Below are 26261 nucleotides of genomic sequence, written 5' to 3'. Positions count from 1 at the left end.
GTATGAATGCATGCTACGGCGCCTCAGTACTTGGCAGCCAGCTCAAGCATGTGCAAATCGGTTGTACCGCAAAGACGGTGCACTTGCAGGCCGGAAAAGATGCGTCCGCATTGATGGAAAATCATTATCTGCTGGGAATGCTTCGGCATCCCCCAGACGTTTCCCGTCCCCTTTCATTGATAACTGCAGGCGCCCGTCCCGCCTTTCCTTGATAACTGTAGGCGTCCCTTCCCGAGAACCAGAGACCTCGCCGTCCACAAGCAGCGCGACGCTCTCCCAAGTCTCAAGTCTCGGCCGCCTCCCCACGCCGAGTTTTACGCCATGGGTATGTTCACGATCCATCCTGCCCCGCCCCCCCTATTGGCTTCGTCGGCGGGACAAAACACTGACGTGGCCGCGGTCGGACAGATACTGGCACATCAATTCCCACGCTCCGGGCGTCGATCGGCGAGGTACGCCAGTCGTCCGAGGGCAAGTCGCTGCCGGCGTACAGGAACGAAGCTGTCACGGGCGCCCCTGATGATGATGTCCACGAGACGTACCACGGACTCGTCATCCCGACCGAGGAGGAGAGGTCGACGCTGCGCCGCGTTGCAGGCAAGATGCCCAGCACCTGCTACTACCTCTGTGCTGTAGAGTTTGCCGAGCGCGCCTCGTACTACGGCTGCAACCAGGTCTACAAGAACTTCATCCGCGCCAAGCTGCCGGCAGATGGAAACGGGGCGGGAGCCACGGCCCCGGGCTCCAAGTCCACAGCCGGCGCCTTGGGCAAGGGCACCGTTACGGCCACGGCAATGACCGAGGCCTTCAAGTTTCTCGCATACGCCCTGCCCGTCTACTTTGGCTGGCTCGCCGACACCAAGTACGGCCGCTTCAAGATGATCTGCTGGGGTGTGGCCGTCTGCGGCGTTGCCCACGTCATCATGATCATCTCGGCGCTCCCGCCAGTCCTGCAGTCGGGCAATGCCATTGGGCCCTTTGCTCTCTCCCTGTACATGCTGTCTATTGGTGCAGGTGTGTACTTGACGTGGTCGGCTTTGCTCTCTGATCCGGAAAAACACCGCTGATACTTCTCGACAGCCCAGTTCAAGCCAAACATCTCCCCGACCATCATGGACCAGAGCCCCCACAAGGTTGCCCACGTGATCACGGAAAACGGCGAAAAGGTTATCGTTGACCCGGAGGAGTCTCTTACCAGCGTCATGCTGTGGTTTTACCTCCTGATCAACATTGGCGCCTGCTTCGGTATCCCCACCACCTATCTCGCCAAGATTGTGGGGTACTGGGCAGCCTACCTCATCCCCACGATCCTGTATCTCATGCTTCCCCCTCTTCTCTGGTATCTAAACCCCCGTCTCGTCAAGCAACCACCTGGCGGCTCGGACCTGGGCAACGTGTTCAAGGTCCTTGGCGATTGTCTCCGCCACGGCGGCATCAAGTCGTTCGGCCGCAAGGGCTTCTGGGAACATGGTAAACCTAGTGTGCGTGCCGCTGCAGGCAGCACCAAGGTCTATCACTACGACGACCAGTTCGTGGAGGACGTGCGGCGGACGTTCCAAGCCTGCGGCATCTTTATCTTCCAGCCCATCTTCCAGATCAACGACGGCGGTCTCGGTGCCGCCGCCAACGCTTTGACTGCGTCGATGGAAACGAACGGGCTCCCCAACGATCTTCTAGACAACCTCAATTCCGTCAGCATCGTCGTCAGTAAGTCGTCAAATGCACATCTCCCTTGAGACAAACCCACAGGACGTGAAATCTGACACGCGGGTAGTGGTCCCTTTCATGAACCACATTGTTTACCCCCTTCTTCTGCGCTTTGGAATCAAGTGGGGCGCCATCTCTCGCATGACCTTTGGGTTCGCCGTCTGCACTATCGGCTCGATCGGGTTCTCGGTCCTCCAGTACTACGTCTACCAGACGTCTCCCTGCGGGTACAACGCAACCACGTGCGACGGCCGGCTCCCGGAGGGCGTCAACCCGCTATCAACGGTATCGTACAGTCTATACTCGATCCCCATCATCATCACGGCCATCTCGGAGATCTTTATCAACGTGACAGCCTACGGCATCGCGTACTCGCGCTCGCCTAAGAACATGAAGGGCCTCGTCGCGTCCATCAATCTGTTCATGGTGGCCATCTCGGCCGCCATCGGCCTCGCCACCGCCCCCGCCATCCAGGATCCGTATCTCATTTGGGCTTTTGCCGGCCCTACCATTGTTGGAGCCGTCCTCACAGTCGTCTTTTGGTTCACGTTCCGCCACCTCGACAAGGAGGAGTTTGTCATCAACACGGACTTCCAGGACATGAAGCGCGACTCGGACGACAGCGACGCCGAGAACAACCAGGCAAGGGAAGACAAGCTCCTGACTAGCCCAGTGGATGAGAAAATTGCCGTCAAGTCGGACTGATGTTAGGTCGAGACAGTTGAGCGTGGGAAAGTGCAGACGATACTGCCGCCTGGTGTCTAATCAGTGTTTGACGTTCTTTTGGGTGGAAGTAGGTTGGGTAGGAGTAGGTTGGGTGGGAGTAGCGTTGGGTGATTTCTTGAAGCTAGGAGGCTGGGGATGTAATGCCTGCGATGTCCTTGTGTCTAAATAGGCGCAGATTGTTCGACATATTGTCTCCTCAGTGCCTATAGTCCTTGTCTGTTCAACGTTGTTGTGGTTCTTAACTCTTGTTACAAGCTGTGAATCTTACGGAGCAGGCATCGGCGTGAGACTCTCAAATCTATCGCCATGTGATATCGACAAACCTTTCGGCCTCAAATTTTGCCTGTCCCGACAGCACTGGTCATGTGCTGTGAAATCGGCATCTTTTTTCCCAGTCGTCACGTATTCTGTCCTTCCCTTCCAGCTATCCTGTCTGCCGAAGCCATGAATAGCCGAGCAGAACTCTATGTCATTGGACTGCACCCAGCAACTCTTCGTCGGTATCGTGTTTTTTCAACTATTCCAGACAAAAGCGCAAAGAGACAACCCCCTAGCCCGCCCCGCCTGGCAACGCTCGCTGCGCCCGCTCTAATCGTATATATGGGCTCCAGCTGCCCCTTTTTTTGTATGGAAAACAACGCTCTTTAAGCTACCCCTACGTCTACCCCTACGTCCCCCTGACGTGGTCTCATGTTCCTGTCGTAGGGTGGGATATGTCTCCAGAACCAGGGCCTTCGTGGTGATGCTCGCCTGGGCTGTCCATATGTTTTTCGCTATTTGCCAGTGTTGGTCTTTCTCGTCCGAGGAACTCAAAAGGGGACTAGAGAATATAGACTAGCAATACGGGTGCTTCGTCTGTCCCCGCCTCAGCCAAAGCCGGTTGCAGGTTTCCGGCTCTGAGCTTTGCAATCCCAAGAGTTATAACTAGGTCCGGGGTCAGCTGCTTGTGCCGTACAGAAACTCAGTGGACACGACCCAGGCTCGTATGTCCCCACGAAGGGTAAACATGGCTGTAGTGTGCGGGTTTCGGGATAAGGGATAAGGGATGTCGAAACTGCAAGCGCTACAATCGGTTTCGAGGTAATTGCGCCTGTGACCTGTTCTGGGCGAGAAGAATTAGCTCGCGTTTCTGTGTCCTACCCAATGAAGTACGGCACAGTTTGTTATCAAAGGTTTCAGTCATCGGCACTTCTCTGGGTTACTCAACTCGACTCAACTCAACTCGTGTCCTGTAACCAATTCAGACTAATCACCTCCCGATGGACTAGGGTTCTCTTGGATCTTGATGGTCTTTCTTTTCTGTTCTTGATGGTCTTCTTTTCTGTTCTTGATGGTCTTTCTTTTCTTGTCTTTAAGGTCCGACCAGGGCCTATGTATTTTCAGTTAGATATCCAACAAACGGACTGGCTTCTCAGAGCCCCCGTCCAGCCGTCAAAAAGCCGGGTGAGTGAACCAAAGACCGTCGTAATTCTTTATCGAGGTAAGGGATCGTAGAAGCCTGTGCAGAGCGCCCCGGACAGAGCTCGATTCCTCAGGCGTCAGAACACTCCCACAAGCAAAACAAAGGGTTTCAACCCCTTTTCCTTCTCCAAAACCGCCCCTTACCCGGCCCATCATCCACCGTGGGAGAACTAAGCGGAGAAACGCCTTCGGAATCCGACTCTGGCCGGTTCACGTCCACCTTGACAAAATACGAGCCCGTCTGGGAATCCTCGGCCACACTTGCCGATATCACGTAGTCGAAATCGAATCGAGAATTAGTATGGGTGACCGCAATGCTACGTTCCTCCGAGTAACCCTCGTATATTCGGTATCCCGAGAACCTCAGCACTTCGCCTAGGGTTCCAAAATCGTCGATGTTGGTGAAGGGGTCGATGAATCTTTCCGGGTCTAACTCGCTCGTAACACGGCGTCGTAGAACGTGTGGCTGGGTGATGCTCACGCGAACCTCGTTCTCAACGCCTCGCTTCGGAATGCGGCAAACCACAATAAAAGAGTCGGTCTCCTCGACGTCAACCTTATCGTCTGTGAAATTCCCGTGTTCTGCGTAGTGTGCGCTCGTCTTGATAGAGAAGCGCACGAGGCAAACGAATTCGGGAAAGTCGCCGATGGAAAAGTATCGCCCGTTGGATTCCCAGTACGCGTCTGGGACCGCTCTCAGGTTTTGCACCTCGTAGGACAAGGTCCCCGTGTAGAACTGGAACCAAACCCGGTTGCAATCGTTGTGGCTGTCGTCGGTTTGGGTGGATAAGAACGGCTTTGCCTCGTCGACGACCGCCCACGCCAGATATATAGGGCGAGCAGACTCGGCATGGCTAAACCCCCATGGTGTGGCCATGTCGCTGGCATCGGAACGATAATACGTATCCACAGCCCGCTTCAAGTAGATGCCCACAGATGTTGGCGGCCTATTCTTCACAGGTCTTTGGCAGTCCAGGTTCATGAGAAACCGCCCCTGGCCAAAGTTGTGCAGCGGCATGCTGATCTTGACTCCCTTGTTTGTGAGACTGATCTCGTCACGGAACCGGAACTGGCTGTTCAATAGCTCGATATCCCCGCAGTCGGCAAACTCCGATGGGGACTGGGCGAGGATGCCTCGGAAGCGGTCAAACCCGACCAGTCTCTCCGTGGCCTTCCAGGCAAATATGGACAGGTCGGTCGTCTTGCGCAGGATCTCTTCCTGCAGTCGCTGAAAAGCTTTTGGTCCCTCGCCGTAGATCATGGACATGTTGACGCCGAAGATTCCCAATAGGCAATAGGCTTTATCCTCTGGTCGTGTCGTGTCCCTGTTGGCGGCCCACGACATTCGAGCTGCCAGGGGGATCGAAGAAAGGGATATCGATCCGTCTAGTATTCCCTGGGGAATCCGGGTGGCTAGAGTTACCGCCTCCTGGAGTTCGATCTTAGTGCCGACAGCGTTCCACTCGCCGTCAAAGAATGTCAAGTTCATTGGGGCGATAAGCTCCTGGAGAGTCCAGCCGCGGGAGAACCACTTGCAGGCGGTGAATGACAAGGGGTCGGCGAAGACGTCACTGCCTGCGGGGAGGTCCGAGAGGAAGGCGAAGCAGACTTCGGCCTCTTTATACCACCGAAACATGGAGTTGATAGCCTCGGACAGCTCGGCGCTGGAAGACTTGTCGATGCAGCATGTGTCGGACCAGACGTAATTGAGGCCCAGCTCGATCGCCTTTTCGCAGCTTGCGGAAATCTTGGCGAACCCAGCTTTCGCGGCGGCAGCCGGGGGATCTCTCATGTCGTCGAACGTGACCTCGTCATCATCCCAAGTATGGGAGAGGATGGCGTAGGAGACGGCCGAGGCCCTCGTGTCGGAAAAGGGCTCGAGCTCGAGCGTTTTAGTGTTGAGAAGCCTCATCGTGAGCGCGAATTGAGAGGACCGAAGAATGCGCCTGATTGGGAGGATATATACGTGCTTCGCTTCGTTGCGGGGGGGGTGGGGGTTGGAAAAGAGAGCAAGTATGAATCCTTGGACGCTCGACGTGTGTGGTTTGAAATTCCGAGGCCGTTTGGCGAGGCCGTTTGGAGGCGGAGCTTGCAGATTGATGTGCAGGGAGCAGTATGCAGGGAGCAGCACCAATTGGGCCTAGCCGACAAACACTGTATGAATGCAAATTCTGCCTACATATATGCATAATGCAAAATTCATACAGAATGGGCACCGAAGTCAGAATGGGCACCGAAGTCGGAACGAAGCACAGTGACCAGTGACCACTAATTAAAATCTTACGGTCTATAGCGTTTGCCAGGGGCCGTCCTATGCCCTACGGGTCCGTTCAAACTCGTTGGACGCCCTGTAACAGCCCTGGAGGCAGTTATCTTTTCATGCTAGGAAAGACTAGCTCGTTAACTAGGCAGCTGGCGAGTTTAATCTAGCCAGTTTCAGGACAGAGCGTTCTGGATCTTGCACTGGGGACGGTGACCCTTTTTTCCCATGAGCCTTCGTATTTGATTAGAATGGGACTGAATCATTGGCCTCAGCACCGGAGCTCAACGAACGCAAGTCGGTGTAGAAAAGTTCTTAAGGGGATGCTTTGCCATATTTCAGCACAACGGTTCGCACATTTCGTCGTCCCTCTCTACCCTCAGGCTCGGTTTAATGCATAAGAGAACGACGGGGGAAGCAGGACCACAGCACAGAAGCAGGACCAGCACAGAACCACAACCACAGCGCAGAAGCAGAACCACAGCGCAGAAGCAGGAAAGAAACCGATGAAGCAAACGGCTGCAACACACTGCTTTCGTTTAGCTAAAGATGTACTCCTGCAAGGGCAGGTCCATCAACTGCCACAACCCCCTTATCTTGCCCACCACACGGAAAGCTGGGGCCCTTTCAACCATGATGCAGTCTTCAACTGAGGCAATGATTTCCGATCCATCTGCAACGGTACCCACTGCCGTTCCAGCATTCAAAGACGACTGCCCTGCCGAATCGCCCGCATTCAAAGACGAGTGCCCTGCCGACTCGCCCGCACTCAAAGACGACTGCCCTGCCGACTCGCCCGCATTCAAAGACGACGGCCCTACCGACTCGCCCGCAGCCTGTGCCTCTCGCACAACCCCGCCACGGTCGCCGCTCGACACACCCCCAAACACTACCCCATACCGATCCGCATCCACCGGGACGACGATACGCTCCACGACCCAGCAAGCGCTCATACTCCGTAGCTCCGGACGCGGCAGCCACTCCCAGTCGTGGTTGAAGGGAGTAGCAACGGTGCAAGGGCCGTCGACGTCGAACACAGCCACGAGATCACGCGCCCGCCGCGCATCCGCCGCCGCCGTCCACGACCCCCGCGCCTCGATGTCCTTCAGGTGCGCCAGCATCCCCGCGCTGACGTCGACGTGCTCACCCGCCGCCGTCCGCGTCCCCGCCACCATCGACGACAACCATGTGGTTTGGAACTGGAGCGAGAACTGCCGGCCGAGCAGCGTCGAGGCCAGCTCCCCGATGCCGCTGCCTGGTTCGGCGGTGTTAATATCGGCGGGGATCTTATACGGGGGCCGCGTGGCCGAGTCGGAGTCGGAGTCGTCGTCGTTGGAGTCGTTGTCGTCGTCGGAGTTGTCGTCGTTGCCCAGTGGGAGAGCGAGTGGTGCTGGGACTCGCTGAGGCGTCGGGTTTGCTACTGACGCCGCCGTTGCCGCCGCAGGCTCCTCTTTGGCCTTCTCTCGAGGGTCCTCCCGGCGCGCTGCCTTCTCGCCCGTTCCCTTCTCGCCCGTTCCCTTCTCGCCCGTTCCTTTCTCGCCCGTTCCCTTCTCGCCCGTTCCTTTCTCGCCCGTTCCCTCCTCGTCTCGACGCTCCTCCCGCAACAACTCGCCCCTCAGCTCAGGCGGCACGAGCAGAAGCGTCCCCCCGTCTAGCGCTTGCCACAGCGGAACACGGTTATATCTGCCGACCCAGAGCGCGCCGTGCCGCATGATGCGGTCGACAAACCACAGCTGGGCGTACTCGCCTCCGCGGCCGCGATCAAGCTGCAGCGTCTTCCACGGCGCACTGACGACGTCAACGTGGGCGAATAGGGCGTCGCCGACCTCGTCCGGTATGTCTAGCCGCTCTTTGTGCGCGAGATCCGCCCGCACCGACTGCCAAAGACTGTTTGCCACGCCGCTCGCACGCGGGTCTGCCAGCGAGGCCAGGTAGCGGAGAACATCAAAAAGAATCTCGGCGAGAAGCTCCTGCAGCCCAGGGTCGGCCTCAACGCGCTGCGCTTCAAGAACCAGTCTGCAGTCAACTCCTGTGGGGTCGAGACGGCCCCATATCGCTGAGCCGGTGGCTATGCGGCCGGATGCGATCATCTCGTCCCTTGCCCTCTGCGCCGTGTTCGCCGTTGCAAAGTGCTTCGAAACGGCGGCTCTTCGGAAGCTGAAGGCCTCGGCTGTCTGTCCCTCGAGGCGCTGGACGATGGTGCGGAAGCGCTTGAGTCTGTGCCATGTCTCTGCCCACTTCTTCTTCATGGGGGCCAGGGATATCTGGTCTGTGACGGTCCAGATGTACGCAGGCAGACGCAGCCCTGGCGCGTCCAGGTTGTTGAACACGTGCTTGTGGACTCGGGGCATGGCTAGGCCTCGGCGCTGCACGGAGAAGTGGCTGATGTTCTTGAAATCCGAGTCAAACGGCGCCAACATTCCCTGTTCGCTGCCGCGGTTTCCTCCAGGCGACGAGTACGCCTCGGGCACCAGCAGCGACAAGTCCCCGTTGAGAAGCGCCAGAGCCAGCAGGCCAACGCGGAGAGACTGGCAGTTCCTGGCAACGGCATCTGTGTTGAGGCGGATCTCGTAGTTGCACATGTTGGCCACGATGGCGATGAGATCCTGCCAGTCGCGGCAACCTCGGTCTTTGAGCAGCGTCAAGGCCCCGGCGGCGTCGACCCACCGGCGCTGTCCATAGCTCTGCCCTCCGAAGATCTCCACTATCTCTCCGCGAGACTCTTGTGGCTGGGGATGGAGCTGTTCTGCCGCGGACACGATGCTCAGGGGGGACGGGGCTCTGCGCGATGTCAGGGGGTGGCGGAGGGGTTGGCGGCGGCGGTGCACCAAGAATCTAGCCACTCTAACAAGTTGCTGGAAGCTCGTCATGGGCATGCAGACGATTTCGGCCGGGCGGCTGCTCGCTCGTGAGTCGAGCGAGTGCTTCGGCGGGGGGTCGTGGTACTTGTCGGTGAATCGATACCGAGCCATGCCGCTAATACTCGAGATATGCCTCCGAAAGACGAGCACGAGGCGGTCCCCGGCACTCAGGGCCTCTTGGGCAATCCAAGCCCGCGTGTACCACCGGTCGCGTGCCACCGTGTCGAGGAATTCCAGCACATGGTCAAGGGCCCGGGGGCTGATATTTACTCGCAGCTTGCCCGGAAATTTGTCCATGATAGCGTCGAAGGAGATCAGTTCCTGTACTGCGTCGAGCTGCGCCTGGCTCGTGAGCTCTCCGGCGTGGAGAGCAGCAGTGACCAGAGCCCGGTTATAAACAATGTCCATGGCCTGCACGCCGAGCTGTTGGTAGTCTTTGTCGGGCTGCGGGCTGTCTTGTGTGGGCTGGGGGAGGCATTCTTGGTCAATCCATATCATGCGCAGCCCCCAGTTGTTGGCGAAGTCGACGGCCTGGTCAAGGACGTGGTCAGGTGCGCGGTTGTTCCGTGTTCGACCGTCGAGGTCTCGCACTTGATACGTACCCGCGACCCTAACGATGTTGCCACACTCGTCCTTGACCGGCTCCGGCCAGCAGTAGGATACCGCAACGTAGTGTCTGCACACGTCCACAGACATGACGCGGTCAGCCAGGAGCGATGGGTGCGCTTTCGCGGGGCTGAAGAGCCGAAAGGTCCGCGTCTTCTGGTCATGAGAGAACTCTGGAAGACCAGAGCATATCCTGCAATCCGACTTTCCCCTGAGCTCCTCGGGGTCTCCATTCCGGTTGATGTCCAGTCCGCCATCGATCCTGTTGCTGCTAGGCTCTCCCTCGCTCTGGCTGTCGGCTTGATCAAAGACCAAGAACTTGATATCGCTAAGAGCCCATTTTTCGGCCTCATGGCGAGCTACTCGGAACTGCCAGAGACCTCTGACCTGCTCGAGAGTATCAAGCGGCAGAGTTTGGTAGTTACCAGCTCCAATTTCCATAATATTTCACGAACAAACGATAGCTGATATCGAAATACAGGCGGTTGGCGGTTGGCGGTTTGCCGAAATCGCCGTGAGGGGTCATGCAAATATTGCTTAGCTACCTTTTCCTGGTTGGCTGCCTTTGCCTGCATATGGTTGCCTTTTTCTTTGGCCAACCCTTGACCCAACGACGATTCCGAGGATTTCTCCGAAATAAGACGTACAATTTCCGTTTAAATTCGGAATCATTATATCCACATCCCAGGGGCCACTGAGGAATTAGATATGAGCACCACACTTGACAGTACACCATACTTGACAGTACACTATACTTGACAGTACACCATACTTGACAGTACTAATTACATACTCCTGATTCCAGGAGGAACTGTTTCTTCAAGGGGAGCAAACAGAAAATCCATCACCTTTACCATACCAACTCTGATGACTGCGAAACCTCTTTTTCGTTGATTAGACCATGTGTCCTTTTGAGTTTTTGTTTGGTCATGCTGCTGAAGTCTGTGCCTTGCGCCGCTGAAGTCTGTGCCTTGCCCCACGAACCTTCCTATACAAACGTGACTTTATTCATGCGCTGGCTATGCCATTGCATGTTCCTGGAAACAGGCTGTGGGAAAATGGAGGTCGCTGAAGGGAGCCTTACCCGGTTTGAATGCAAAATGGCTAGATTTGGGGGCCCCTTGCCTGCTTGTCCCTTTGATAGCCAGGTTCAAATCCATCGCCCAGGTTTCCACTTTATTACTCCTGATCCTACCACCAAAGTTGGGTTGCATCATGTCCCAGGATCCAGGAACAAATCTCAAAGGATCGCTACCCCGGCTCCCGGCCTCGACCGCCGCACCAGCCCGTCTTTAGCGTTAATCAGGCGTTCCTTGTGGAATCGCCATGTTCGTTCGTAAAATTCTGCCCCACACGTCTATACAGATCCAGGGAATGCGCTGCGGCTCAGCCAGGTCCAGGATCGCTACTAGAATCCCAGGCGAACGACGAACTCTGCCATGCCATTACCAGCTGCCCGGTGCGGTAACCGTGCCCCTAAACTTGAGCGTGAGATCCAGGGACGGAATATCCAGGAACGGAATCTCCAGGAACGGAATCTACAGGTCCTGGCTCCGATCCTCGGGCTGAGTCTGGCATCAGTTATCCCACATCCGCCTCTGCAATCATCATGGCGACACTTGCAGTTCTGGGCTTTCATGCCATATGAGGAAGTCTAACCCTGGTAAGTCCTTGAGGACACGGCGACTTGGTGATTTGACAGTGTTTACCTGGACACGCAGACAACACTAGAATGTGATAAAACACGGCATCACCTCCAGGTTGTGAACTCCTTTCTATCTCACCAAGCCATCTTCTCTTCGACGATCAACAATCTTCACCAGTCTTCCAACCTCTAAACTTCAGTCCTCAGCATTGTTTTCAACTTTCAACTTTCAGCACCATTCGACACTCTTGCCTTAGTTTTAGCTTTGATATATCTACTCCGCTCGTTCAAAGTAATACACTCATCCCGTTTATTGTCATCACTTCAATCACCATGTTCGCCTCCATCATCACCCTCGCCGGCTTCCTCGCCGCTGCCACCGCTCTGCCCGCCAGCGGCCTCTACCGTGCCAACAACACTGCCGCAGGTGCCGCCGGTGCTGCCGGTGCCGCCAGCGCGGACTGGGCCTGCTCTGGCAGCAGCACGTACACGGAGGGCGACAGCGACCAGGGCAAGGGCGTGTGGATCAAGAACTCGGACAGCCAGCGCCGTGGGTTCTACGCGTACCACAACAGCTGCGACGCGGTGCCGTTCAAGCACATCTGGATCAACGGGGGCGACACGCGCTTCATCTCGTTCCCTGACCGCTGGGAGGGCCGCATCACGCGCGGCGACGACGGCAGCAACCTCAACGGGCAGCCGCAGCTGCTGGCGACGTGGCTCGAGTTCAGCTTGGACCAGAACGGCTGGATCTGGGGCGATGTTTCTCTGATCCGCGGCACCGACGGCGCTGTGCGCATATGGACCAGCGACGGCTCCAACCAGGAGCGCGGCTTCTCCCAGAACGTCATTGACAGTGCCCCAGGCAACGTCGTTGCCTACAAGCCCAACGGCGCGCGTGTCATCATGAATACCGAGGGTCCCGGCGGCGCCATCACCCCGGCCCGCGACTACCTCCTCAATGTCGTCGGCGCCGGAAACGCCTACATCGACGACGCCCACGGCAACCCCGTCATCACGTCGACCAACGGCCGCTTCGGCACTGAGTGGTACGCCGGCCACCCCTAGAGGGCTGCGTCAACAACAACTACCCGTGGTAGCTACAACTACCCGTGGTGGCTATGATGCCGACGGTGAGTGTATAAAGAAGATGTGGTTTCTTGCTTCGACTTGGGATTGTATATATGTGCGAGAGAGTCTTGGATTCGTTTGGATTGTTCTGGATAGTTTCATTTCTTTTATATAGAGATCAGTCCGCAGATAGTGTGTATATACAAATAAATGCTTTTACCCCCAACTCTAGTCGAAGCTCAACCACCCTCTCTGTAAGCCGCGGGTTTCAGGCAGATGTTCTCTCAAGCGCTCATAATTACGGACAGAGTCCGAGATGGCACTTGAAAGGGGGCTTTCTAGTCACCATGTTTAATAGAAGACCTCCAAAGAGTTTCCCATTGGACAAGGCCCCTCCACAGCTACCCATCTAGAACTTCGAAAGACAAAACCCCGCCAATAAAGAACGCCAACCCATAAAAACGAGCCCGTGAAGCCCCATTCTCCCAGAGCCAGACTCACGCCGGTGCATCGGTCAACGGCACATACTTGACGCCGAAGAGCCTCGTCTTGGTGACCTCTCCCTCCTTGTCCTTGTCGACGCACCACACGTGCTGGCCGTAGCCGTCTGGGTCGTCGTCGACGGGGATGAACATGCGGCCGGGAGCGCGCATCTGCGCGAGCAGGGCGGGGTGGAGCTCGGTCGCGCTGGCGCCGACGTGGATGGCGTCCCACCCTGGCGTCGTTGCCGTGGGTGCCGCTGCGCTGTCGTCCTGCTGCTGCTCGTCGGGCTCGACCCAGCCCTTGCGGCCGTCGCCGACGCGGAAGCGCACGCGGCCCTCGGCGAGCATCTCGCGGCCCTCGGCCGACTTGCTCATGTTCCTCTCGCCGAGGTCGCGCAGGGCGGCGATGTGCTCGACGCCGACGACGACACCCTCGGGCCCGGCCAGCTCCGCCATGACGTGAGTTAGGTAGCCGGAGCCGGAGCCGATGTCCAGCACGCGGCGGCCGCGCGGCGCGGCAGCGGGGAGGGCGTCCGGGTCGTCGACCGTGGGCAGCAGGAAGGGCAGCAGGCTCTCGACGGCCGAGGCGTGCATGTGCGGAGCCGAGATGGTGGCACTGTAGCCGATGGGCTGCGGGCGGTCCTCGTATGGGGATGAGGGCGCGTAGTGGGCACGGTCAACCTTGAGGAAGGCTTCTTTGACGCGCATGTCCTGGATGAGCTTGTTGCGCCACAGGTTCTCGATAAGGTCCCGGTTGGACGCGCCCGAACTGCGCCAAGCCATGGCTGCGACGATGTTGTATGCGTCGTTATGTGATGTCGAGAATGCTAAATACTGTCGCGCACCCGGGAGTGTTGTTCGTCTATAAATATAACCGATCCCCGCAGGTCCCTTTGGCCGAGTGACTTGGTTTCGTCTGCTGCTGGCTCCGGCGCAGCTACCACTGATTTTTGCAGAAAGGGGTATCGAATGTGATAAACGAGGTATGGAATGTGATAGACGAGGTATCAGCGAGAATGAGGACAACCATGAAACTCTCGCGGGCGCCAGTGTTGGATTCTCGTGGAGACGACGAATGTTGAGAGCGAGCCTGACTTAGCCAGGAACTCGGATACCTAAAGTCTTTAGGGGCCCTTGGTCTGCTAGCCCAAGGCGTCGTGTCGTGGTAAATGCAAAACCAGGAGGTCAGTTTCGCCGGGCATCGGATTAAGTTATCCGTCCCGGCTACCAATGCAGAAATATCGCAGGGGACGACAAAGGACAAGAGGCCAAGTTTCGTGATGGTGGGCTGACGTTGGGTGATGTAATAGCACGGGAATTGCCCCAGGTGAACTCGTTGCAGCCCCGCACGTTGCCCCTCATTTCGCGACCATGGGCAGCGGCAGCGCCCGTACTCGGTATTCGCTCTGTTTTATTGGATAAAGACATCGCCACAGTCTCTGGTCCTTTCCACAGTCTCTAGTCCTTTCCACTGTCTCTGGTCCTTTCTACCAATGTTGTAGTTCGAGAATCTAATTCCTACGGCGTAATATCGTAGCCATCGCAGGAATCTAAGATGTCGCGCCGAGAGGCTGTCAAAGTTGACAGACAGACTGGAGACGGGGGTGCGGGATGCGGGATGCTTTACCACACCACGAGACAAGTCAAGTTCCCTAATCACAACAAGCACGAAATGGATCATGTATTTTCTTTGAGATGTAACCCACAGGCAAAGCGCCAAAGGTTCAAAAACATAGGAAACTGCCGCCATTTGAAGACACTGCCGGAATGATACAGTGAGCGGGTCTTCGAGCCTCGAACGCCGCGAGCCGTGAAGCAAAACAAAAACTGACCAGGTCATACCACCGTCTCGGACCTCTCGCCTTCGGCAATGATGGGTATGCCCAGCCCCCGGTCGGGGCTTTGTAGAACCAGCTGCTCGTGCCTCCGCGTCTTAAGGTAGTCGCTCACAGCCCTAATAAGAATGAACCAGCCAACAATCATCAGAATGTAGGCCGCCCAATCGCTGCCCTCGATGCCGGCAAACCCCGAGCTACCGTCTCCGTCAACCGTGCTGGGGTCGAATTCGTGGGCATTCGGGTCCGGGGGACCGGTGTAGTTGTCGCCAGCATTGTCCGGGTTCATTCCACCAGCACCCGACCCGGAGCTGGGGCTGCCCTTCATCTGGAAGCCGTACTGGATAAGCGTGATGCCGAGGCCAGCCCGCGAGCCGTTCTTGGCAGCGTGCGTGGAGTGGAGAAGGTACGTGAGCAGAAAGCCGATGAAGGGCTGGAACGACATCGAGATCAGGCCGTTCCACACGAAGCTGAAGAAGGAGCCGACAGGCATGCCATCGATGTACACGTCGTCGGGCCCGCCAAGGCCGGGGGCCAGGATGGTTGTCTCCCAGTACGGAGGAGCCGCATCGGCTGCTGCCTGTTCGTACGTCTAAAAGGGCCGCAAAGTTAGTCGTTGCTCAGGGGTCGACAGTCAAAGTCGCAATAGACAGTGCGATGCACGTACCGGAGGTTGCTCCTCCTTCTCGACCTCATTTCCTCGCTCAGGCCGTGCAGCCAAATTGGAAAAAACACCGTCGGATTGAATGCCACTCCCATACACTCTGAGCGATGTTGGTGCAGACGCGGCCGTGGCGGCGGTCTGCGACTGCGACATTTGGCCGCCCGCTGGGTGCGGCGGCCTGGGTGTGGTCGCGCTGGGCTCGCTATCCGCGGGAAGCGAGTTGTTGGGAACCAACCGCTGCGTATCGTCCGCCTCATCGTCGCTCTCGTCGCCATCGGCATCAAATGCATCGGCCAGGTCGGGGTCGACTCTGTGCTCTCGCTCTCTCGATAATATCGACGACGCTCTTGAATGAAATGACGGTGGCGGCGAGTTCGGGATTGGGTACGGGGCCCTCGGCAAAGGCGCAGTCGGTGTTTCGGGTTCGTCCTCGTCCTGGGCGTTGACCTAGAAATCGCCTGTCAGACACGTCGCAGAAGGACGTAATGATGGAAAATATCTGCATACCCTCTCGTAGTGTCCAGACATCCTGGGAAGTGCCCGACTCGATGGGTGGTCGGCTATCTCACCGATCCACTCTCTTGTCAATTGCGCCGAGTTTAGGGAAGAGACAGGGGACAGTCAAGTCGTCGGGCGTCGGAAGGGAAAGGAAAGGAATTGAAACGGATGGTCTACAAGGAAGAAGAACGGAGATTGGTTTAGAAACAGGTGCAGAGACAGAGGAGAATCGAAAGAGCGCGCGTCGCTCCGTCAGGAGTTCGCAGAGGAAGATTGGTGTTTGACGCAAGTAGGCACTGCCTGGGGACAGGCGATGCGTACAAATGACCCGAGCGGCTGACCGACCCTAGAATTGCGTGGAGGAATCCAGAAGTTGCTGCCTCAGGCCCCCACTCAGTCTGTCTATGCTAAGGGGGCAGGTGGGCTCCGCCACAAGCCACGCGGGGATCTCGGTTCACTCCACTATCGGATAACGAACAGCCTTAGTCAGCAAGCACGATTTGTTATCGGCCATTTCGAGGTGGCTGCCAGGTCCGAGAAGCGCCACATGTGGCTGAGGTTCTTTTCTTGCTTGGCCATCCCATGATTGATGCGTCCAAAACCTACCTTGACGTGCAGTCAATAGCTGTGCAAGATCGCGAACATGTCCGGCGCCGTGAGATCCGTACGTATACCTCATTCCCACCCTTGTGGATCGACTCGCAAGCATCTAATATTTCGTCTGTTCCTTTGCAGACCATGTTTAAGCGCGCGCTCGAGCGCTGGCCCAAAAACCCTCTCCGACCCGACTGCCAGCTGCAGGATGTCCTGGCCAAACGACTGGAAGCCGGCCCCCTTGCGCCGCCGCATGCCTTGAAAAATGGCGTATCCAAGGCGGAAGCCGAGATGAGGCAGGCCAACGCCTTTTACTCGCTGCTCGAGAACCGGTACAAGTCCATTGTATGTCTCCTTCCCGTCTCTTCAGCCTCTCTGCCTCGTCGGCGGCTTTCGTGTCTAGAACTAAGTTGACGGGGCAATTAGTACAAACTCAAGGGCGATATCATGCGCCCTCGCAGCAACCCGACATACTACCAAGACCTGATCACCGAGCTGGACGAGGCGCCAACCAGAAGCTGGCTCGACCGGACGCTGAACAAATTCAAGGGCATGATCCGATTCACGTCATGATGCGCGTCATGTCGTAATGCCCGGCTTGGGCGAAACATACGAGGGCGTACAGAGGGGTGTACCAATAAAAGAACCTGCATGGCTACGGCGTTTGGGACACGATAATGGTCGGGCGGAACGTTTCGGCATTTTCACAATGCGAATTTGGTATTATTATGTATTGTACTTGTACAACAAAAGCTTGGTTTTGTCTTCCATAAATCTAACGGGGCATACTAGCCCAACCGTTTGGGAAAAGCAACGCCAGAACGCCCATGTCATGTTGGTCGCACGCCCATGTCATGTTGGGCGCACGCCCATGTCGTGTTGGTCGCACGCCCATGTCATGTTGTCGCACGCCCACGTCCCCGGGACTTTTGCTAGATGTACTTCCTGTCCGGGTCGGCCCTGTCCATCAGCTCCATGCTCTTCTCGTACATTGTAAAGACGATGCCGCCGCTCATAACCAGCCTGACGAGGCGCGGCAGCGCGCCGCTCCAGAAGGTGCGGACGCCCTCCTGCTTGAAGATGAGGCTGGCGCACCGGAACGAGTTGCCGTACAGCTGGCGCGCCTCAATGCTCTGCATGCGCGTCTTGATGGTGTCGAGCGGTTGCGTCACGTACACGGTGATCAGGCCGGCGATGCCGCCCATGGCAAAAGTCCCGACGGCGCCCAGCTTCTCCCCCGGCGCCGTGTAGCTCTCGGCGAGCTGCTTGAGGGCCGTGTACGAGCCGAATCGGGTTGCGCTGTTGGCCGCTTGGCGCGCCGTCGTCGGCACAAAGCCCTGGAAAAAGCCGCGGATGCCGCGCTCGCGTGCGATTATGGGGACGGCGTGGAGGAAGCCTCGCAGGCGCGGCGTGGCGGACTTGCGGTCGTCAATCCTGCCGTGGGAAGCCAATGGTCAGCCAACTATGAAGTCCTGGGAGCAGGGTACCAGAGACTCGGGGCGGGTGATATCTCACAGCGTAGTCTTGATACTCTCGGTGGGTGTGACGGCAAGCAGGGACTCTGTCACGCCAGCGCCGAACCCCGCGAGCACGGTCCGAGGACCGGAGATGTTGCCCTCGGCATCGGACAGCAGCGCCTTGTACTGGTCAAAGGCGACAAATCCTGGAATCCAATGGAATCAGCAACGGCGTCTATGGCGGGGTGGCGGCGAAGCGCGGGGCGGCGGCGAAGCGTACGTATACCGGCCTTGAGCGAGTTGCCGATGATCAGCGTGGTACAGCCGGCATACCACTGGCTGCCAAATGGCGGCCATGGCAGTCTCTGGCCCGCGGCTAACCTGCGGTTGAGCTGTGTCCGGGTCTTGGCAACTATCGATTCGGGTCAGCGCCGAGGGCATGAGGGCAATTGGGCGGGCGGCGACGACGTACACTCGGCCGGGTATGTGATGGCTAGAGGGCGAGAAGTAGAGGTTAGCGACAATGCTGTATCATGACGTAACAGGAATGAGGGGGCCGAGGGCGGCCGAACAGCCGACTCTGACTCACCAATTTCCACGGCGCCAGCTGTAGACCCGGCAATGATGGATCGCAGGGGACTCGGCCGCCGGGCTGCCGACTGCGACTCGTCCTGTTGGGAGGCAGACAACGACATAGCGGTAGGCTGGCGGCTGTCGTGGTTGCGTTGTCGGAGCAAAGATCAGCGCTGCTGAGCGGGCCCAAAATAAAGTTGGAATTTGTGGGCCAACGGCGGCAGGTGCTGAAAATGGATGCGGGGCAGTGTCGTGGGGAGCCGGGCATCGTTCAGGGGCTACACACGCTACACTTGAGTTGCACAAAGTTGTGCCCGGTCGGGAAACAGCTCGTTGCTTCGCCTCGAGAATTATTTCAGTGTTGACTTCAAAACAAGCAACACTTAGTTCATTTCCGACCTGGTTTCATGGCTCCCTTAGCTCTCTTACGCTCGTTCGATTTGCCAGTTGTAATTAGGGCCTGACCCCCCTGAACCTAAACTCGAGTCCTCGACGCACATGGAGGTGCCCGAAAATAACAGTCTCCATTCATGCCTTTCCATTCATACTTTCTATTCATACTTTCCATTCATACTTTCTATTCATACTTTCCATTCATACTTTCATACTTTCCAAGTCTCCTAAGTTATTTCTTTTAGATTCCCATCGCTGATGTACGGCTTCCGGCCAAGCGTGGAGCAGCGTGCAGAGCTTGCCGACGACTGGCAAGAAATTTACTGGGCGCCCTCACGGCCCGGTGAGGGCTAACTGCCCAATGCCTACCATCTGGTCAGCGCCAGTCCCTTCGGGCTTCGTGATCTGGCATGCACGAGTATCATTGGCCACTAAGCAATGGGGCCCCATGCGTCCCCGCTAGTCGCTAGTCGTGGCAATGCCCAGTGACCAGATGCAGAAAGAAATTGGCAGGGCGAGACATACCACGTTGGTTCGACAACAAGAGCAATGACTCAACAGGAGGCCAATTGGGTTGCTCGAGGGCAGCCACGAAGGACAACAAATCATGCACCACTCCGACGTTCAGCCCAACAATTGCCCGACTTGCAACCCATGCTACTGCATTCCTGTGCAACAGGACCCGTCTGCCAAGTATTATATACTCAAGCCGTTCGTAAAAGTTGACGTTGATGCTTCTGTGACAGAATCGTAATATCCTTGTAAACAGCCATCCTGGCTTCTCACTCGACACACCGTCATCGACCCTGAACCCGAGATCGGTGTCTTTCATTAGTTAGTTACCCGTCATCCCCGGCCCTCACCATGAGGCAAACATACATTTGAGCATTGCCATCTCTCCAGCGAGACTCTCGGAGGCATGTTATTCCATTCCACATTCGCAGCGACGAAACCCAATCACCTAACCCGATCTGACAACACGCACAGATATGCAGCCATTCTCGCTTTCTCCAGCATGCATAGACCTGCAGAGCACGATCAAAGAGCTGTCCGAGATAGTCGAGGCTTCTCCCAGACGCGTGGATCTGGACCCAGACCATCTGGCCGAGGAACTGTCCTCACTTGCCGAAACAGTCGAGGCGCTTCATGCTATCGACAAAACTTGGCTTGACACGCAAGCACCCGCTCCCGAAACGCTCGTACGAATTATTTCGGGGATCGTCCACAACTGTGACATCACACTCCTCGACGTCCAGGCCATACTCGAGAGACACAAAGTGCCGCCGCTCCCCTCTGCCGTGTCCCGGAAGCAACCAGGCCGGACCGACCTTGTTCGGTTACTAAACAACCTCTCTGACCACAAGTCGGCACTTCGACTGGGCCTTCGTTTGCTAGAAACGTGAGTTGCCTAACATGTGCTCTGAGACGTGTGGCTTGTTCGTGGACCGAGTCCCGCCTAACTATGAGTCTTTCTTAGATTCGAGGGGACGAAAGCTCACAGCGGGACAACCTTGTCTAGTACCAATAACAGTGCCTTGTCGGCCGTTCGTCAAGAACTATACGATCTAGGAACATCTGTGCAAGAAGCGGCATTTTCAAGCCCTACACCACTTCCAGCTGCTTCGCGGTTACTGGAACTCCTGGACCACATTTTCAAAGAGACTGGCCCGGGAATTGGGCCAGACTCACCACTGCCGTCAGAGGGTAGAACAGATCGGGGTGAGCCGGCCACCGAGGAGAAATCAGTTTCGCTATCCAGTGGCCCGATGGCGGACGGTTCAGAACCTGACGCGGGATTGTCCACCGCCGGCGGACATGATTTTGTGTCCACCGCCAGCGGACATGATTTTGTGTCGTTCCCGAGTGGTGAAAGGCCCACGGGACCAAGTCCAATAGGAAGCCCCACCCCTCTGTTATCTCGGTTATCATCCGTCTCGTCTCTTTCTGACACCACCCCGTATCCCTCTTCAGCCGCGTCGAACGATCTCCAAGCAATAGAGATAGTGCATGGGCCATCGCAGCAACAGGAAGCAAACCCGATTCCACGGCCGGAGGAACCGAAACCGGCGCCAGGTTCGCTGTCTCCCGTTTTGGATGAAGCACACATCTCGGTGGCAGAGTCGCAGATCGAACAGGGGGCTACCAGGTTACCTATCGACCCTGGATGGACTCCCAAAGACCAAGGACATACGGCCCATGATCAACAACCGGAGGGCGAGCACCCACGGAGAGAACAGCAAGGGAGCAGCCGTCGGTCGTGGGGACAAGAGAAAAGAGGACGGCCTCCGAGCGAAGACGAGGAGACGACAACACACGGGAGGACGGCAAACTCTCTCCGGCCAAGTCGCAAAAGGTTCCGACAGCAAGGAGATGGCACGCGTCACCGGTCAGCAGACGAGGAGAGCGTTTGGTCACAGAGATCCGAGTATGCCAGGGAAGACGGGAGGCAGACACCGCGCCGCCTGGAATACGGAGGAGAGGAGACGGGGGACACTGTCCAGTCCACCGGCGCTGAATTGGTGCCCCATGGAAGAACTGACGGGAGAGGGGACGTGTCTCGAGAACCAAGTATACAGCCGTCGACAGAAGGAAGCAATGAGCGGTGGGCTGTGGTCCCATATCGTGGCGAGACAACGACGGCTAAAGATATCGCCGGACGCGGTGAGCCGCAAGCTCAAAATGCTCTTCAGCGTCGACACATTTCAAGAGCAGTCGCCCGAAATCGGCCCTGGTCACACGGAGACATGGATGGCGGGCCTGGCTGGCTACCGAGCTCAGAGGAACGTCCTATCGAGCCGCGGGTGGAAGAGAAAACAGACCGCAGCCTAGTAGTTTGGGATTCGCCGTCTGCTCCGCAAACGGGGACCCCCAGTGGGGGATTTCAGGTGCAAGTTCCTCTCGCGTCCAGGGATGTAGGCTGGGATGCCGTCAGCCTCGGAGGTCAGGGAGCGCCGCCGCTCTATCCCCAACCTTTTGGAGAGCCCCAACCTTTTGGAGAGCCGCCAAGACGCCCACGACGGCGAAGAGAAGACCCTCCCAGTCCGCCACAGCGGCCCAACCGAGCGGTAATTCCCCCACCACGGATCGGCGGAAGAGATGAACCCGGTCACGGTGAGCAGGGGAGGAGACAGTCGACTTTGACCTGGCACGACCCACCCGAGGACGCAGAAAGGGTCTCCCCCCGGCCATTATCAGAAGCTGGATCCAACGCGCCGCCGAGACGACAAGGGACCCCTCGTCAGCCGACAGCTGAAGAAGCCAACAGCAGCGAAAATCGAAGAGACTCTGGCTATGTGCGCCGCCCGCCACCGTTGAGCGAGCTCCCCCGCAGCGCATCGGCGAAGCCAGAACACGAAAGAAAGGAGGAGAAGTCTGCGGTTGTCATTAACAACCACCACCAATCAACCCATGTCAATATCCATCTACCTTACCCATTGGCTGGGACGGGTTCGTCGACTGCCGCGGGGGACGTGAAGCCCAAGGCGCCAACGCCGCCCCCAGCCATTCCATCTCATGCTCAACCGGCACCCGCGGACTACGATCCCGTGCCCCAACAGAGACAGCCCGCTCCGCTACCTCCCATGGAAATTCTAAGCCAGCCGACGGCCATGACGCCGATGGAGATTGATGCTGACGAATCCCCCGACAAGCCGGAAAAGGGACGCGCCAGGCAGTTTGTGGACGACTATGTCTGCTGCTTCTGCGGGTGTCCGTGCTGCGATAAGCTGTGCTCTACTCTGCGGTGCGCCGTCATGTGAGTGAGTGGATGTCCACGGGGGGATACAATCTTGGCTGAGGATGTGGCTGCTTGATGGTATTTCGATGGGGGTTGTCAGTGACGGCTTTCGGCTCTTCCTCTCCCACTCCTCCCTCCCACTCCTCCCCCTCCACTCCTCCCCCCTTTTTTTCTCTTCGTCTTTCCCCCACCCTTTACTTGACTATTTCCAGCACTATTATTTGTTGTTTATTGCAGTATGGTCGGTCGGCGTCCTTTCTTCTATTTTCTTGTTTGTTCTTAGCATGGCCGTTCTCTTTTGTCGTCTTGTGTCGTCTTGTGTCTGTCTTAGTGTCTATCTTACTTTCCTTTGTTCTTTTTCGTCTTTTTCTTCTTCTTTTCCCCTTTGTTAGTCTCTTTCCTAACCAGTAGCATGTTAATTATTCAACGTTGATGTTTGTTTGGAAATTACAGATTGGTCATACTTTATTATCGTCACCTTATTTATAGGTGGCCCATTTCGCTAGATTGGAGACAGGACTTGCAACGGCCTGTGGAATGATACTCAAAATCTGCCGCCCATAACCTATCATCCTTATCATTCACCTGAAGGGTGCGTATTTAGTTGCCCAGAGCTGAGAACCAAGCCTCACAAAAACTCTGCAACCTAAAATGTGCTTCGGTCTAGGAAGCAGTAGCAGACAACCCAACTATGGCAGCAACGGCAATTATGGCTACGCCCCGAGGCCCGTCTCCATAAATCCAAGCTATGGCATGCCGATAGTCCCTCAGTTTTCGTCCGTCTTCCGCTTCTTCCTCTCCGGCTCACTATTGGGGATCTCCTCTCCGGTCTCCTCGTCGATCAGGGGGCTCTTGTCTGAGAGGCCTTTGAATTTCGGCAAGCCGTCCTTGATGTCCACAACGCGTTGGGGGTAGAACATGTGGGTCTGGGCTTTGAACGCCTGGCGCCCCTTGTCTGTGTTGATGCCCTCGACCAGGGTGGGGAAGAGGAGGATCATGTTGCGCCCCTCGTCCATGATTGGCGTCCGGCAGTAGGCGCATTGCACCTTGCAGGGTAGATGGTGTGCGGTCGACTTGTTGGCTGAGTCGTACCAGCCCAGGTCGTGGTGGCCCTTGATGAAATTGATGTCTTCTTTATGGAAAATGGCGGCCCATTGGAAGGGAGCCTGTAGCGGGCAGTGTCAGTCTTCTATACCGCTGCGTAACTCCCCAGCCCCTGTCAATGGGCACACTCACTCCATGCAAGCGCTGGCACGTCGTACAGTGGCAGTATTTGGAAGCCAGAGGCTTGTCGCGGCTCAGTTCGTACTGCACAGCACCGCAATGGCACTTTCCCGTCCACTTGACGTCAAAGCCATCGGGGTCGTCGTGGATCCGGTAAGGGGCGCGAAACTTCCACTGGTCCTTCTCGCGGTCGGTAGACGAACCGGCTTGGTACTGATGGGGATCGTCGCCATCGCCGGCGGGCTTCTCACGACGGCCGGTTTGGCTGTCGCTCATGGTATGGTTGCTAGCTTTGCCGACGAGGAGATTGTGTTGATGATTAGGGGCTTGACCAGAGTTGGAGATGCGTGGGATCGGAGCTGGGATATGATCACCGACGGTCGGACCCGAATTTTTCAGATGATTATACTGACGGTAGCGGCACCGCAGAAGCAGAACTGGGGCGAAGCTGGAATTACAAGCCCATGAAATCAAAAGTGTGAAATCTACAAAAGTTATGAACAGCAACATCAGCCCCCGTCAACAGACAGGGGTCGACATCGACTGAGTGGGCCAGCGCCTGTGGGCTGACATCGACTGAGTGGGCCAGCGCCTGTCAAGGGCTGAGTGGTGACGTCATAATGAGCCTGACAGCGCCGCAACCCTTGCACGAACCCGCTAAAGTCCGGGGATTCAGGGGCGGCCAGGGGTGAGGTATCCGTAAATGTATGATGCATCCAGGGACTACTTTCAGTTTCCACTTTCTGCCGTTGGGCAAGCCCGTACCCCACCGATGCCTCCCCTTCCCTCCTCGGATCTCGCACACTCGACGACGCAGGTCGGATCGCCGTCTCTCGCGTGGAACTTCACTACTCTGAGCCCGGCGCGGCGGGAAATGTCGGCGAACATGCTCTCGTTGCGCAGCTTCCCGCCGAGATTCAGCATCACCAGGTCCACGACCCTGTTCTGCGGGACCGGCGTGTCTAGCAGCCTCTCCTCCATGATGATGACGCGTGCTTTAGGATTGTCGGCAGGCAGCGCATCGGCCAGCTGACGAAGGATCCCCGTGGCCAGTTCGTCCGAGTAGTCGAGCAGGATCCGGCGGAGCAGATACACCAGCGCCCCTAACACGAGACGTCAAATATCAGCAACACAAACGTTCGTCACGAGGCTGTCCCGGGGGGAGGGCTGTCCCGGGGGGGCGAGGGCTGTCCCAGGGGGCGCGAGGGCTGTCCCAAGGGGGGGCGAGGGTTTGTGTTGTGCACCTACCTTTCACAGGCTGTTTCGTGTGGAAATCATGGTCCATGAGTTTCACGCCTCTGATAAAGGCGTCGCCCACCGCCAACGCCTCTTCAACAACTTCCTTACGGTCCTGCAGCACACATTGGTCGGGGTGAATGGCCGGGATAGCCGAAACAACATCTCGCAATAGCTGGCCGAGCCCGCCACCCACGTCCACCACCAACGAGCCATCATCAGCTCTCTGCGCGTTTGCCTCGTCGCCGAGCCAGGCCATATCGTACAGCGCCCCGGGGCCAGCCACCTCCATGTTGCCGCCTACGATCTGGCGCGACTTCATGGCCTTGGTGAACTGGACGGCGTATTCCGGATACAAGGCCTTGACCTCCCACGGCGGCAACTCGGGGTGACCCCAGGCGAAACCAAAGGGCGTGTGCGTCTGCCCGCGCGGCTCCCGTCGCCCGTACCTTTCGAAATACTCTGGCCAGTGCACATACGCCTTGAGGCCGTTGCCCACCGCCACCGTCGCCAGCGGCGCAAACGGGTGGTCGGACCGGTACAGCGGCGAGACGCGCGAGTGCCGTATCCGTCCGCTTCCGGGCGACTCCTCGCACAGCTTCCCGACAGACACGAGGAAGCCGCCAATCCGTGCTTTGGAGGAGGGCTGTCAGGAAAATTCTTTGATAAACGGGGAAGGACTAGCCCACCGACGAGACTCTCCTGCGCATCGATCGCCTTCGCCAGCTCTGCATACGATATGCTGCTGCCGTCGGCCGGGATCTTGTCAAAGGCCTTCCACTGCATGAATATATTCCAGGCCGCTATGTCTGCGGCCTAGCAATGCCACCAAAACCGTCAGGTATGCCAAACAAACAGCGATGTGTAGGACCCGGAGCAGGCTGTTGCCGTCTCTCTGCCAGATAAACATACCGTGACCCAGTCGGTCTTGGCCACATCGGCCGGAGACGCAACCTCGAACGCAATCTTCTTTGCCATCTTGACGACACTCATCCGGATCTTGTCCGCGTCCTTGAACCCTCCCGGATGCAGTCCGGGAGGCTTGGGCGCCGCGCCGTTGCCTCTGTTTGCCTTTGCTGTCGGTGCTCCGGCCGTGGCAGCGAGCTTCTTGGCGTTTTCCAGCAGCGTTTCGGCGGCCTTCACCAGGTCAAAACTCAGGCTGGCGTCCATTGTTTTCCTAGTCTTCGTCTCAACCAGGCAAGCTGTACGATGGTGTGAAAATGAAAACTGGC

At 57.2% G+C, this 26261-nt stretch overlaps 12 protein-coding genes across 12 annotated transcripts; 5 read left to right on the top strand and 7 right to left on the bottom strand.

The window, feature by feature from the left end:
- The first annotated feature begins 231 nt into the window (after positions 1-231).
- Positions 232-2565, top strand: B0T26DRAFT_834139 (POT family-domain-containing protein). Its single transcript, XM_060447499.1, has 4 exons — positions 232-325; positions 409-1014; positions 1081-1707; positions 1775-2565. The coding sequence occupies exons 1-4, from the start codon at positions 322-324 to the stop codon at positions 2410-2412; spliced, it is 1875 nt and encodes a 624-aa protein (XP_060295491.1). The 5' UTR covers positions 232-321; the 3' UTR covers positions 2413-2565.
- A 2245-nt stretch (positions 2566-4810) lies between these two features.
- Positions 4811-5806, bottom strand: B0T26DRAFT_598279 (heterokaryon incompatibility protein-domain-containing protein; the record flags this gene model as incomplete). Its single annotated transcript, XM_060435666.1, has 1 exon — positions 4811-5806. A coding segment is annotated over one exon (996 nt), but the record flags the coding sequence as incomplete, so codon positions are not given.
- Positions 5807-6625: 819 nt separating this feature from the next.
- Positions 6626-7114, bottom strand: B0T26DRAFT_719721 (uncharacterized protein). The gene has a single exon (XM_060442437.1). It carries the CDS (start codon positions 7105-7107, stop codon positions 6694-6696), a length of 414 nt encoding a protein of 137 aa, XP_060295489.1. The 5' UTR covers positions 7108-7114; the 3' UTR covers positions 6626-6693.
- A 4485-nt stretch (positions 7115-11599) lies between these two features.
- Positions 11600-12391, top strand: B0T26DRAFT_804742 (uncharacterized protein; the record flags this gene model as incomplete). The annotated part of the gene is made up of 2 exons (XM_060447135.1): positions 11600-12315; positions 12367-12391. 2 exons carry the CDS (start codon positions 11600-11602, stop codon positions 12389-12391), a joined length of 741 nt encoding a protein of 246 aa, XP_060295488.1.
- Positions 12392-12834: 443 nt separating this feature from the next.
- B0T26DRAFT_754191 (protein-L-isoaspartate O-methyltransferase) lies at positions 12835-13602 on the bottom strand (the record flags this gene model as incomplete). Its single annotated transcript, XM_060445799.1, has 1 exon — positions 12835-13602. The coding sequence occupies one exon, from the start codon at positions 13600-13602 to the stop codon at positions 12835-12837; it is 768 nt and encodes a 255-aa protein (XP_060295487.1).
- Positions 13603-14622: 1020 nt separating this feature from the next.
- On the bottom strand, positions 14623-15931 carry B0T26DRAFT_386244 (metal homeostatis protein BSD2). Its single transcript, XM_060434738.1, has 3 exons — positions 15826-15931; positions 15322-15765; positions 14623-15246 (listed from the first exon to the last, which is right to left on the bottom strand). Exons 1-3 carry the CDS (start codon positions 15844-15846, stop codon positions 14656-14658), a joined length of 1056 nt encoding a protein of 351 aa, XP_060295486.1. The 5' UTR covers positions 15847-15931; the 3' UTR covers positions 14623-14655.
- A 528-nt stretch (positions 15932-16459) lies between these two features.
- B0T26DRAFT_742540 (uncharacterized protein) lies at positions 16460-16983 on the top strand (the record flags this gene model as incomplete). The annotated part of the gene is made up of 3 exons (XM_060444133.1): positions 16460-16480; positions 16552-16755; positions 16837-16983. 3 exons carry the CDS (start codon positions 16460-16462, stop codon positions 16981-16983), a joined length of 372 nt encoding a protein of 123 aa, XP_060295485.1.
- A 359-nt stretch (positions 16984-17342) lies between these two features.
- On the bottom strand, positions 17343-18562 carry B0T26DRAFT_678401 (putative tricarboxylate transporter mitochondrial carrier protein; the record flags this gene model as incomplete). The annotated part of the gene is made up of 5 exons (XM_060440228.1): positions 17343-17844; positions 17926-18073; positions 18148-18279; positions 18340-18360; positions 18457-18562. 5 exons carry the CDS (start codon positions 18560-18562, stop codon positions 17343-17345), a joined length of 909 nt encoding a protein of 302 aa, XP_060295484.1.
- A 1094-nt stretch (positions 18563-19656) lies between these two features.
- Positions 19657-20418, top strand: B0T26DRAFT_386164 (uncharacterized protein). Its single transcript, XM_060434737.1, has 2 exons — positions 19657-19750; positions 19821-20418. The coding sequence occupies exon 2, from the start codon at positions 19823-19825 to the stop codon at positions 20234-20236; it is 414 nt and encodes a 137-aa protein (XP_060295483.1). The 5' UTR covers positions 19657-19750; positions 19821-19822; the 3' UTR covers positions 20237-20418.
- Positions 20418-22963, top strand: B0T26DRAFT_386153 (uncharacterized protein). Its single transcript, XM_060434736.1, has one exon. The coding sequence runs from the start codon at positions 20600-20602 to the stop codon at positions 22589-22591; it is 1992 nt and encodes a 663-aa protein (XP_060295482.1). The 5' UTR covers positions 20418-20599; the 3' UTR covers positions 22592-22963.
- Positions 22964-23336: 373 nt separating this feature from the next.
- Positions 23337-24069, bottom strand: B0T26DRAFT_742536 (Mss4-like protein; the record flags this gene model as incomplete). Its single annotated transcript, XM_060444132.1, has 2 exons — positions 23337-23735; positions 23806-24069. The coding sequence occupies 2 exons, from the start codon at positions 24067-24069 to the stop codon at positions 23337-23339; spliced, it is 663 nt and encodes a 220-aa protein (XP_060295481.1).
- Positions 24070-24522: 453 nt separating this feature from the next.
- B0T26DRAFT_649385 (O-methyltransferase-domain-containing protein) lies at positions 24523-26199 on the bottom strand (the record flags this gene model as incomplete). The annotated part of the gene is made up of 4 exons (XM_060438085.1): positions 24523-24896; positions 25042-25662; positions 25719-25845; positions 25942-26199. The coding sequence occupies 4 exons, from the start codon at positions 26197-26199 to the stop codon at positions 24523-24525; spliced, it is 1380 nt and encodes a 459-aa protein (XP_060295480.1).
- Between the last annotated feature and the right edge of the window lie 62 nt (positions 26200-26261).

The sequence above is a fragment of the Lasiosphaeria miniovina genome (genome assembly GCF_030549165.1).
Source record: "Lasiosphaeria miniovina strain SMH2392-1A chromosome Unknown B0T26scaffold_5, whole genome shotgun sequence".
Classification (NCBI taxonomy): Eukaryota; Fungi; Ascomycota; class Sordariomycetes; order Sordariales; family Lasiosphaeriaceae; genus Lasiosphaeria; species Lasiosphaeria miniovina.
The sequence above is the reverse complement of the archived record's forward strand: the minus strand, read 5'-3'. Positions and strand labels throughout refer to the sequence as shown.